The sequence below is a fragment of the Rhamphochromis longiceps genome, linkage group LG3 (genome assembly GCF_057381845.1).
Source record: "Rhamphochromis longiceps isolate RC_006_pf linkage group LG3, R_longiceps_female_GT1.1, whole genome shotgun sequence".
NCBI classification, from domain to species: domain Eukaryota; kingdom Metazoa; phylum Chordata; class Actinopteri; order Cichliformes; family Cichlidae; genus Rhamphochromis; species Rhamphochromis longiceps.
The window spans coordinates 62,042,277-62,055,890 of record NC_140559.1 but is presented as its reverse complement, the minus strand read 5'-3'; the positions used below and the strand labels follow the sequence as shown (position 1 = coordinate 62,055,890).

The following is a 13,614-nucleotide window of genomic DNA, read 5'->3' as shown; positions in this document are numbered from 1 at the left end:
CTCACACAGATAAACATTTGCAGGGAATACCTTTTCCTTCAAAACAAACGTCACAGACTGTGTTTTTCTTTACTGATTGTATTTGAGTAGAAACTCAGATTAAAATGGCATCAGTGCTCATAAAATGATTTAACTGTAAAAGTAGGTGTAGTGGATCACTTTGCATAGATCTAGATAAAAGTGCTGTAAGCAAAGACTACAGTGGTCATTGAGCAGCTGTTCCTATAATGTGAATCTGGGATAAAGGCACAGATTATTTGTTTGCCTTTGTTTCCTGGTTCTTTCTTTCTTATCCAAATGGAAAAAGAGAGCATAAAAGTACTGTTTACAAGCAGCTTATCTATCTCATTGTGCCCACTATCATAAAATCTTGGTTGACTGAGCACTGAGCCATCTACCACTCGAAATTGAACCTGTGTGGGACAACAACAAAGTCCAGTATACTAAGTTTCAGTAATGTGCAGTTTTTTCTGTGGAAGATGTAAATCTAAATAGATGTCCTATTGTATGCATAATATACCACTGAACTTTATAAAACAACTTCTAAAAGCAAATTTCGATTTATTTTAGATTTTCTCAAATCCAAACAGTGCTAAAAGCATGCACACAGTCAAATATTTTTCATACGAGGTGCTGAAGGTTCTGCAATGTTCTGTCAGTGCGCCCCAGGGCAGCTGTGGCTACAATGTAGCTGCCATCACCAGTGTGTGAATGTGTGAATGATGTATCTGTGGCTTTTTGTCACACTTGGAAACCACGGTGTTGTGCAGCTATTTGCCTTGTTGCAGGGTTTTTAAAAAACTGCAGTTTTGATTTTAGTGAAAGACACCGTCTCATGACTCATTGAGTGCCGCGACTGACGAGCCAATCCGTGGCCTGCAGTCTGACGATGTCACATTTCCTGACTGCTTGGAACCCCGACTAAGTCGTCCTGTAGCCCACATCATAATGTTTCCATCTCTCTGCTTGACTGCGGGGATGCTATTTTTTGCATCACACTCCTATTTCAAAAGGTCAGTTAAAGCCACATAATTGGAATTTGGTTTCATCTCCCCACAGCACTTTCTCCAAAGTCTTCCCTGAATCATTTAGATGTTCACTGGCACTTGAGATGGGCCTATACATGTTTCTCCTTGAACAGGTAGCTACCCTATGTTAGCCTAGCTTTCTATCACTGATGCTCTGTGTGTATTGTTATGGTTCAAAATATGGGGATGGAGACAAGAGACAAGAGAAAAAAACCACAATAACAACACTGGTCCGGCCGGGTTAAGTCAAACGATGATTTTAATGATCACACGCGTGGGAGATGGACACCGTATGCAGACAGCCTCAGATCTCAAAATGGTGGAGCATTGCTCAAACTCTTATAGCCTCTGGTTCTCCCACCTTATCATAAAAGCCTAAACATTCACATGCTTTTCTCTCACACGGCGCCTAAGCTACGACCTTGGCTCCCCGTTTATCTGCTCCTGCTGAGTTGGGGCAGAAAACTCCAGCATGCTCTGTTCTCTTCTAATCAGACAAATAAGGCGATGACTTTCTGCAGCAGTATTATGCATCATAAAACAATATCATTCATCCACAATAAATCAGCAGTCTAATGTAATGCAAATCAGTTTAACTAATGCAATAGTTATCAGCTTCTTCTAATTCAGGAGAATAATGCAAACTAAAACTACATAATAATTCACAATCTTTAGTTAGGGGTATAACATGGCATAAAATAATATTATAATCTAACAGTATGCTGCTGCCTCTCTCTCATGTTACTTAAAAAATTAACCCCACAGCTTCAATAACCGTATCTAAAAATCTCTCAGTGAAAGTTACGGTTGTAGGTTTGGAAACATTTTGGGGTAGCCAGTGTTAAATAGAGACAGGGCCACATTCTTTATCTAGTCATTGTAATGAAAGAAGCACATTAAAAACTATATGAGAGTTTGCTTTTAACAAGCATGTAATGACTCTACTTAGTTTAGGTAGTCTTAGGGAGTCAAACTGAAAGTAGCATTTTGTGGATGTTTTCCCTGCTGCCCGATCCCATCAGTCTCTTAAAGCATCATTTCTTATGCGCCCTGGTGTGACAGTGGTTTCATGGCGCTACAGGTTACCTGAGCACATCAGGTATATTACGGTTGAAAACCAGTGCCCGGCCTTCCAGTGGGTGTTCGACCCCTCGTGCACAGCTCAGGAGTCTAAACGACCCAGCAGTTATGGACATGTGTGTTTTTGGTGTGCTGTCCCTCGTTCTCCCTGCTTGCAGGTATATCTGTGTGTGTGTGTGTGGATGCCGGAGTTTCTGAGAGCACCTGTTTACAGGCACCTTCAGGCCTGGTGGGTGTGGCCCTGCCAGGTGGTTGGCCACACTTGAAGACCATCACACAGCTGATCAAGCCTTGTCGGAGGAGCTACTTGAGAATGCGGTGGCGCTCTCTCTGACGCTGGATCATTGCGTGACTTCACGTTAGTCTCTCGGCCAGTCAGTACGGATAGTCTGCCGCATTGTATGTGTCTTACGGCTGCCTGTTTGTTATCTCCCCAGGAGAAGCGTGGAGATGAGAGGGCAGCGAGCACGGGGTGCTCAGACACTGAGGAGCGGAGACAAGGAACACTAGCACTGGGAAGAGGACATTTCACGGGAGTCGGGAACGCACTGCGGATTTATTGTTATTTTCCATTCACTGTAAATAAACGCACTGCTTGCATTCAGAGCTCCGTGCCTGGCTCCTCCTTCCTCACATCCACACGGTTGACGCTGGCCAACCGTGACAAATAGCTTTTCTTAGATTCATTATTAGTTCAACATTGACAAATAGTAGTTGACTAATATCAGGAGCCAAAAAGAAAACAAAAAACAAACTAAATAAATATTTCAGACGCTGAAAATAAATTATTACGGTTGTTTAAATTTGCTGTCAGCAAGTTAGGTCTAATACATGTAGTCAATCTAATGAATCAAAATTACATGTAAAAAGTACAGAACTGAAAATGAAACTAAAATATAACGGTAAATGAACTGGTTCTTGTATAAAACCTTTCTACTCTCTACAACTTGCCTCATTCATGCACTCACTTTTTTCTATGCAAGTGCTTTCTATCTAACATTAATACGCATTCATCCTCCCGATGGATGCATCGGAGAGCAACTTGGGGTTAGCGTCTTGCCCAAGGATATTTGGCATGCAGGCTGGAGCAGGCGGGGATTGAACCAGCAACTTTCTGATTAGTAGGTTTCCTGCTCTACCTGAGCTACAGACACCCCAATTTGTGGTGCTCTGGAAACAACACGTTCTCATCCCAACAGGTAACGATGCTATGTGACAAATCATCGGTATGTGTAAATGTGTTTTTTGTTCTAATCATGAATCGCTTTGTAAAACAAGACCTGATAGGGTTAAGGTTAAAGTTATGGTTAGAGTTAATGTTAGGGATAGGGCTGGAATGGACGGCTGGAGCCTCTCCTCCAAGTGTGTGTTACTGCCGCCATCAGCATTCTGTTGTATTCTGTTGTCTGCTTTTCTCTGTAAGCGCTTCGAGCCTGTACTTTTTTGCTTTAGCTGAGTAATGAAGTTGAATCAGTACTTTAACTTTCACTGGAACAATAGTATTTTTACTTCTACTTAAGTGGAGAATGTCTGATCTTTTGCCAACTCTGGCTGTCTCTCAGTCTTGGAATACCCACTTGTTGTCCAGCGGTGTCCTGGGAATATGGGAACTAGACAGACTGGGGAAACAATGGGAGGAGACACAAAGATGGAATCACTTTTACCATCTTTTATGTATTTGCTGGTCGTCTTATTTCTTCTATTTTGCAAGCACAGTGTTGCAATCATTGTCTTTGTGGTACAATGACACAGGTAGAATGCAGGTGTTTTCATGTAACACGATGCCAGAAAGATGAGTAATGTGTTTTGAAGAGAAGATAAAACATCATGTTTGAACAAAGATAAGCAGCAGACACGTCTGTGTGTGAGTTGTTCAGGTTCAGTAAGAAGGTAATATGTCTGCAGAATTTGTAATTCTTATGAAGATATTGCTTGTACAATAAATAAAATCCCTTTAACTTCTTCTGGAGAGTGTCTTTATATATTTAGTCATTTTGGGGCGATCCTTTATTTAGTAGTAACTCTAGTCGGGGATATATATCAGAGTTTACTTTCAGATATGAGCATTGTGTTTCCTGTGGATGAATGAATGAATTATTTATTTATGTAATTTTTGAAAGACTGGCTCATGTAAAATCTCTGAAAGTATGACAAAGCTCTCCTGTTACACTTTATGGACACCTGAGCGTCACCATGAGGGCCTGTCTTTATTCACTTTATTCACTGAAATCCACTTTTATAATGAATTCACAGTAATCACTGACACCTTCAGAGCATTACATTCATTAAAGACGTCTTCTACACCTACTCTTCCAGACGACCGACACATGCTTCAACCACTGCAGGTTAACCAGCCACTCATCAGTAAAGCAAAAACTAAATGTAAATGTCCTCATGTGGAAAAGACTGAAACACAACTCCCATATATCACTAATGTAACAGATCCATTTAGGGAGAGTGAGAACACTAGGCTGGATGTGTTTTAATGCAGGAACATTCATCATGTCTTCAGTTCAACAAATCATTTACATTGAATATGTGAGCTGGATGGTTACACGACACAATGTGATTGTCAACAATAACTGCAATGAACGCTGGTTTGAGGGCGGAGTCAAGGAGGCCATTTACGTGAAAAGGGAAAGACCCTCTCTGAATCAAGGAGGGGGCCTAAGGGTACATCTGTCACCATCTTACAATGCTGTGATTGCAGCCGTTCTCCAACTCTCTGTGAATGGTACTCAGGACCATTGATCAGTGGTTGTTGATCAATGGTCATGAGAATTTGCATAATCATGATTAAGGAACTGACCTCCCAGCCCATTGTTCCTTCAGTCGGCTGGTTTCTCTGACTGAAAACGCTACGTCCAGAAGAACAGAATCAACTTTTGGAGATTTACTTCCCTGATGATTGAGCACGCATCAAGACCTTTTAATCAGGCCAACAAATATCTTGTACTCAATTTTAGCAGCAGCCATTGTGACACTGATGATAAAACTTGTGTAAAAGTGCGAAGCTGTAAAAAAGTAATTATAAAAAAGCGTTTTTGTAGCTGAATGTTACTGGATAGCTGTTTCATCTGTAACACATCAAAATAACCTGCTAAGGTTTAATAGGCTATAAGGAACACACTCACTTCCTGAGCCCTGGGCAATAAGAGACGTTTTGTGTTTTATAATTTATTGATATGTTTGATCCTTTCTGACCTGCGTTAATGAAGCAGTCATTAGAGCACCATGTCCGCTAGAATAGTTCTGTAGTTTGATGCTTGAGTCGTTGCAGACTTGTTGAAACTCCCTCACCCGTCAAAGCAGCGTCTTTGTTATTCGAGTCCAGCAGATGGCAGTGTTTCACTGTCTGACGGCTGTCTGAAGCTTCAGCTGGATTATCCGTTTGCTATGTTTGATTAGAGGTGTGTGTGTGTGTGTGTGTGTGTGTGTGGGTTTTAGCCACGAGTTGTCCACGATAAAGCATATTGAATGGCCTGTCTAATATTGTTAGAATTCTCCTTTGGGTTAGTTTCATTACTCAATCGGGACATTTATTTGGAAAAAGAAAAAAAGAGGGAAAAAGTAGAAAAAAAGAAAAGAATTAAAAATAAATAAATCCTCATAGTTTACATTTACAAATATCAATACTGAATGTTACGTCCCTCTGCAGCTTCTAATCGTCTCAGTGTTTTCAGCTGGTGCTAATTGGCCACACCTAGTCAGGTGTGGATAAAAGCATACCTGAGGCAAGCTTCCCGGCAGTGCACTAGTCTTTGCCTTGGTGGCACCAGCCATTTTAGCCAACCTGGTTTTCCATTTTAGGATGAAACCTCTTCTCACCCACACTCTGCTATTCATCTCTGTTTTTATGTTGCGGCTTTTGAGCCGGGTCGTAACACTGAAGATTACAAAGATCAACATTAAGACCAGTCTGTGCATTCAAAGAAGTGACAGAAAAGAGTGTGGGGCATTAACCCCCACTCACTTCACAGTTTACAGCGAGCTTCGTCGAAATTTACAATGAGACCCTGAGGGACCTTGTGTTCACCGGCAAGTCCAGCAAGAGACCTGAGCATGAGATCCGCAAGACAGCCAGCAACGAATTGACAATCACTAATCTCACCTATGAGCGGGTCTCCAATGAGGATCAGGTACAGCAGACAGACATCTGTAGCTCAGAACAAATTAATTTCAAATCTGCTGACAAATTGTTACCAAACTTTGAAAATACATCAAACTTTATCGATGCTCTATGTTTTAAAATGTTCCCTCGTCCTCTCAGGTTCTCCGTCTGATTGCTTTGGCCAATCAGAATCGCTCCACTGCCCAGACAGCCCAGAATGACCGCTCGTCTCGCTCCCACTCAGTCTTCCAGCTGGATATTGAGGGAGTTAATGCCGGCAGGGATGTCAAGTGCAAATGTATCACACTGGAAGTACCAGCATCAGGAATGTGGTTTCTTCTTTTTGGATCTATAATATTTAGTCTGGTTAGTTATTGTTACTGTAACCAGTGCAAAATCTGCTCTGATGACTCAACGTTAATGTTTGAGCCCCTGAGCGCTAAAAGAAGTGTTTTGTAAAGTATTAAAACTACCTTTAATGGAAGGAAAAACGGATCACTGCTTCCTATAAGAGTTGGTTTTCTCTGTGTGTGTAGCCACTCTGTGCCTGGTGGACTTGGCTGGCAGTGAGCGAATGGTGAAGAGCCAGTCTCAGGGTGACCGTTTCAAAGAGATGACCGCCATCAACAGCTCACTGTCCAACCTGGGCGTCGTTATCGCCGCTCTGGCCAAAAAGGTCTGCAGCTGCAGTTTCTGTAGTCTTAGATGTCACACCTGCTTTCTTTACATTTACAGTATTAATGATTTTTTTGGCCTTTGTGTTCCAGGAGACTTACGTAGCTTACAGGAACTCGAAGCTCACGTACCTCCTGCAGGGATGTTTGGGGGGGAAACGGCAAAACGTGAGTTTGTTGACATCACAAATCTTTATAATGACGACACATAAAACTGAAGGAATTTATCCCCAAAAAATATTTAACAGCGTTTGATCTCATCACTTCAGATTGTGACTGTTTATTCTTTGGCACTAATTTTGGATGTCTTTATTTGCAGCTTGATGTTTGTTAACATTGCTCCGGAGCCCGACAGCTTTGGGGAAACTCTGAACTCATTGAGGTTTGCCAGCAAGGTCAGTGCAGTCTTGTTTCCAGTGTTCATTGGACAGAGTACATTAATGATGTCCTTACATCAGCTGTTTATGGTAAACCAAAGCCATACTCCATATCCATTTTAATACCTTGGTGTGTAATTCACACTCACATTTTGTCTGAAGAGTAGGGATGTTCCTGGCGTCTTATTTACTAGTCGACTAATCGAGGGGGAAATAATTAGACTAACCAACTAATGTAAAACTAAGGAACATTCAGATATTGAGTTGATTTTCAGAACTGATTAATAGAAACTGTCAAACTAGACGCAGAGGTATCTTAAACCATTTATCACATTCTGTTAAATACAAATGAAAATGCATTACTACAAAAGATGTTCTATTAAAATATGACAATCATTTGAGAATCTAAAAGTACGTCTAAGTGTGGCGAGAATGATTCAGGTAATACATTATACAGCCGTTTTCTAGTCAGGTTGTGGGGGCAGCAGGAAGGACTACTCCTGACCACAGCTGATAGATGTAAACTGGCTAGCATGACCAAGGATGCTGGGGCCTCCTACTGGTAGGACGTGCCCAGCTGGAACAGCCTCCTGGCCAAGGTGGCTGTCACCTTTTGCTGTGAAGGAGTAGTGACTCTACTCTGAGCCCCTCCCCCATTGACTTAACTGCTCTCCTAAAGGAGAGGTTTTCCACCTCTCAGGAAACTAATTTCCTCTGCGTGTATCTGCGATCTCAGTGTTAACAAGAAGATCAGGGTAGATTAATAGATTTATGGCGTTTCTCAACAACAGTGCACCATCTGGTGGTAGATCGCTGCCTAACATTTAGAACACAATGTACCAGCATTGGGCATCAATTAAAATGTTAACAATTAGATTGAACGACTGGTAAGTCTGATACAGACTAGTGACAATTAGTCGACTAGTCACATAAATCCCTGATAGAGCCCACAGAAGTGGCCTGCACCATGTGCGTGGCTTGCTTTGCAGTTTAACCACCAAAACACTCGTCTGCAGTGGAATTTCTTTGAGCTAATCGATTCATTTATTTCATTTCTTCTTCTAATTAATGTGGAAAATGGTGGCAAAGGTGGCTGAAATGAGTGATTCCTAGAGTTACATGTCAGTTTACAGCATAGGGATTAAGTTTACAGTATAAATACCACTGAATTGTACAAGGATTTGAAGTTTCACTGTAACTTTAACATTTTTGACAATTTTGTTTTGTTTTCTCCCCCACAGGTGAACGACTGCGTCATCAGGACAGCGACTGCCAACAAAAACTAGAAATTATTAAAAAAAAAAACCCTGAGTTTTCTACTTTTTAGGTTCATCTCAGGTTTCCACGCTGAGTTGGTCATGACAGTTGCCATGTGTGATGGCATGCCACACATGGTAAGCTCCACACCTCACCACCCGTTGATTCACTTTAGTTTAATTTACAGTCACTACTTTAAAATATTCCATTTATTGTTCAATATCGTTTCTTTATTAAATGTATTCATTTTTCCATCACACCTTCCAATGTTTATATGGCGTGCACACATATTAACCTTGCAAGGTCAAAGCTCTGTTTTATGTTATATTAATACATCTTTGTTTGAGTTACCTGGGGGTTGGTGTCTCCTCCTGTCTGGCAAAGGGCTGGGAGACCTGAAGTACTACTGACAGCCTAATTGGATTGCACCACATGCAGGTGAACGACTGCGTCATCAGGACAACAAAGTAGAAATTATTAAAAGAGTAACTTTTATATATGTGCGTTTAAAGCAGGGTGTCAGTTTTTTTTGTTTTTTTTCCACATATGTTGGATTATGTTTCTATATATATACTTTGTAAAGGGTATTTTAAATTAATGAAAATGAATAAATATGATTGTTTCTTTTACCTGTTTCGATGTCTGCCATATCATTAGTATGTTTCGTGGGAATTAAATGTTTATTTAACATGTACGCTATTACATTTACTCTACAAATAAAACCAAATTTAAAGGCTGTTGCATTTTATTGCCTTTTTTCTTTCCTTTTCTTAAAGTTATGAAGGCATCTTGGATGCCATTTCAGTGAGTGGGGGTTAATGCCCCACACTCTTTTCTGTCACTGCTTTGAATGCACAGACTGGTCTTAATGTTGATCTTTGTAATCTTCAGTGTTACGACCCGGCTCAAAAGCCGCAACATAAAAACAGAGATGAATAGCAGAGTGTGGGTGAGAAGAGGTTTCATCCTAAAATGGAAAACCAGGTTGGCTAAAATGGCTGGTGCCACCAAGGCAAAGACTAGTGCACTGCCAGGAAGCTTGCCTCAGGTATGCTTTTATCCACACCTGACTAGGTGTGGCCAATTAGCACCAGCTGAAAACACTGAGACGATTAGAAGCTGCAGAGGGACGTAACACCTCCTCCCTTAAAAGGGTTCCTCTAGGACCCCTAAACAAATTAAAAGTTCCTCTGAAGCAAGTTGGCATCTTTAAGCATGGATGCCCCTACATGAGGATCTGAAGTTGCCACACTGAACACACAAAAAGTAACATGTGACCAACACAAAAGAGCACAACAGTCAAACCCAAAATGATTACCTGACCTGCTACAACACAAAACCAAAAGTACACTAAAAACAACAAATCCCTTACTTTCCCTACCCTAGTCTTCAGTGGTGTACCAGGCTCGAGGCAACTTTAAACGCGAACTCGAGAGCAGGCAGCAGACCAGAGATATAGTCTCCTACCAAACTCTGAAGCGTACCCCCACCCAGGATAGCCACCAAACACAAACTAAAACAATAAAGCAAAACAACAAACAAGTGCTTCGATGGAAGGGCAGCACAGTCACCCAGCTGAAACACACTAAAGGGAGTTTGCTCAATTACACTGAACACCATCACTCACCCACTTAAAAGCAAAACAAACTGACATTGTCTCCACTAAAATGTCCAAAGATCCTGGACGAGCCACCACTTATGTTATGTATAGTGTGATTTGGCCATCTGAACATGCTACCTATATAAATCCCAGCAGGAAGCATGTTTTAATAGTGTGATTGGGTCATCTAAACACGCTATCTATATAAATCCCAGCAGGAAGCATGTTTTAATAGTGTGATTGGGCCATCTGAACACGCTACCTATATAAATCCCAGCAGGAAGCATGTTTTAATAGTGTGATTTGGCCATCTGAACACGCTACCTATATAAATCCCAGCAGGAAGCATGTTTTAATAGTGTGATTTGGCCATCTGAACACGCTACCTATATAAATCCCAGCAGGAAGCATGTTTTAATAGTGTGATTTGGCCATCTGAACACGCTACCTATATAAATCCCAGCAGGAAGCATGTTTTAATAGTGTGATTGGGTCATCTGAACACGCTACCTATATAAATCCCAGCAGGAAGCATGTTTTAATAGTGTGATTGGGCCATCTGAACACGCTACCTATATAAATCCCAGCAGGAAGCATGTTTTAATAGTGTGATTTGGCCATCTGAACATGCTACCTATATAAATCCCAGCAGGAAGCATGTTTTAATAGTGTGATTGGGCCATCTGAACACGCTACCTATATAAATCCCAGCAGGAAGCATGTTTTAATAGTGTGATTGGGTCATCTGAACACCCTACCTATATAAATCCCAGCAGGAAGCATGTTATAATAGTGTGATTGGGTCATCTGAACATGCTACCTATATAAATCCCAGCAGGAAGCATGTTTTAATAGTGTGATTTGGCCATCTGAACATGCTACCTATATAAATCCCAGCAGGAAGCATGTTTTAATAGTGTGATTGGGTCATCTGAACATGCTACCTATATAAATCCAAGCAGGAAGCATGTTTTAATAGTGTGATTTGGCCATCTGAACACGCTACCTATATAAATCCCAGCAGGAAGCATGTTTTAATAGTGTGATTGGGTCATCTGAACATGCTACCTATATAAATCCAAGCAGGAAGCATGTTTTAATAGTGTGATTGGGTCATCTGAACATGCTACCTATATAAATCCAAGCAGGAAGCATGTTTTAATAGTGTGATTGGGCCATCTGAACACCCTACCTATATAAATCCCAGCAGGAAGCATGTTTTAATAGTGTGATTGGGTCATCTGAACACGCTACCTATATAAATCCAAGCAGGAAGCATGTTTTAATAGTGTGATTTGGCCATCTGAACACGCTACCTATATAAATCCCAGCAGGAAGCATGTTTTAATAGTGTGATTGGGTCATCTGAACACGCTACCTATATAAATCCCAGCAGGAAGCATGTTTTAATAGTGTGATTGGGTCATCTGAACACGCTACCTATACAACGGAGCCATTAACCACGTAAGGTAGCATATTCTGATAAGGTAGCACGGATTGATAGACAAGACTATAAATTTACGCTACGGTAGGATGTTTTGACAGAACACCGGTTCTCGTCGCCAACATTTTTCTTTTGTTAAGCTTACTGTTATCAAGGCATGGTAAATGAACAGTAAACCTTGCCTGATGACTAATCTTCCCGTTTCCCTCTCATTGATTTATTTGGGTTGTCATGGCAGAAGTATTAAACAATGCCTTTTATTAGAACATAAGCATTTAAATGGAGTAATTGTATTTGAATTAGTTAAATATGAGTGGGCAACTCTGACCATGACAAGACTGCATTTGCTCTAAAAACTTAATAAAAAATTTAGACATATTGTTGTCATTATTTTTACTCTTCAATTTTATGTGTTTTTTCTTTAAGATGGTATCAGAAGTTGCTCCTCCACCATGAAAAAAACCATCTGCATATATTCTTTCACTACATCCACGATTCTCCTCTGTGGCCTTCCTCATTCATCCTGTTTGGAGCTTAATGTTCAACATCCTTTATCTGTTAAAATTACAGAAGGAGAAGAAAGTAATCATCAGAGCAGGAATCATGATAAATGATAAATAGATTACCAGTACATACAAACATAACACTTGCATAATTTCTCTGATAACGCTGCATTGGATGGGTTTATTAACTGTGGGCTGAAATTGTACTACAGTCTGCTGGTGAGGAACTTTTTTGAGTGTTGAATAAAATGTCCTCCACAATCTGTATATGAATTGTCATTAAAACCACAGAGATTCTTACTTATAAAGGAAAGAAAAGTGGGACAAAGCCCATCAACATATAGTGTATATTTTCTGAAACATTACAAAGATGCAGGTAATTCTGGGTTCACCTGAATTACAGATTAGACTGGTGGACAAACAGAGATGTTGTGTACAACTGGTGACAGCATCAGTGACAACAAATTAATCAGCGAGGCTGGAAGCAGAATTAGGAGGCGTCAGAGTCAGCGAGGGTCAGAGATCGACGAACAAATTGCCCACCTTCATGGATAATGCATCCCCCTCAGAAGGATTCAAAATTAGGCCACGAAGAACAGTTCAGGAAACCTATTTTGTTTCGTCTGTGAAACTGTATAAATGAAATGTAAATTATGTTAAAGGCAAACACATTTGTAAGCCATAAGAAACAAACATGCTTTGCAATATACCTTCAAACATCTGTATAGATTTGATACATTATTTATTAACTGAATTTGCTAACATGTCTTACATAGTGAGTGTGTCACGGCTGCCGAGGCGAGCCGTGCGGAATAAATGAGGATCCAATCACAGGCAGTCGTGGAGAAGTGAAGGTGATTTATTGAACACAAAAAGAATGTGGACAAACAGCAAACGGGGCTCGAACTAAACTGAACTGGGAAACAACTAAACTACAGAGCACAATCCTGATTGAAAACGAGCAGAGGAGAATGACGATGAAAAGCAAGGCGAAGGCACGGTGGATACACTGAGTAATACAGACAAACCGGCAACATGCAGGAGAACACACAGGGCTTAAATACACACACACCAGTAATCAGGGGATGAGAGACAGGAGGGCAACACAGCTGGGAGAAATCAGAGCTGATGGGACAGGGGAAATGTAAACTGAACATACTCACATCAGACAGAGACCTTCACAATAAAACAGGAAACTCAGACATGGGGAACCAAACAAGACACAGATCTAAACAGACAGCTTCACAAACAGATGGGGTGACACCATAGACAGACAGAGACACAGACTCAAAGGCAGACCGAATATCACACATAGAACTCAAACAATAATAATAATCATCATCATCATAATAAACTAGAAAATGATAACTAAAAGCACTGGGTCACTGACCCAGGACCATGACAGAGTGTTTCTTTTACTGATGATATTTCAGTGATATGTATTTTTTATGACTAAATAATGCTCTATCGAACACCTGGCAATAACAGCAGGTGTGGCAATTTTGTAATTTGTTGTTTAAATTTGATATTATTGTAGGCA

General features: G+C 40.7%; 2 protein-coding genes across 2 annotated transcripts in view; both read left to right on the top strand.

Annotated features, from left to right (window-relative positions):
• Positions 1-13,614, top strand: part of LOC146675633 (ribonuclease inhibitor-like) — a 132,729-nt gene that overhangs the window by 78,917 nt on the left and 40,198 nt on the right. The gene's annotated exons all lie outside the window — the stretch shown is intronic.
• Positions 3,314-9,249, top strand: LOC146675637 (carboxy-terminal kinesin 2-like). The gene is made up of 7 exons (XM_085400805.1): positions 3,314-3,334; positions 6,089-6,247; positions 6,379-6,517; positions 6,756-6,895; positions 6,987-7,069; positions 7,213-7,288; positions 8,512-9,249. The coding sequence occupies exons 1-7, from the start codon at positions 3,314-3,316 to the stop codon at positions 8,554-8,556; spliced, it is 663 nt and encodes a 220-aa protein (XP_085256931.1). The 3' UTR covers positions 8,557-9,249.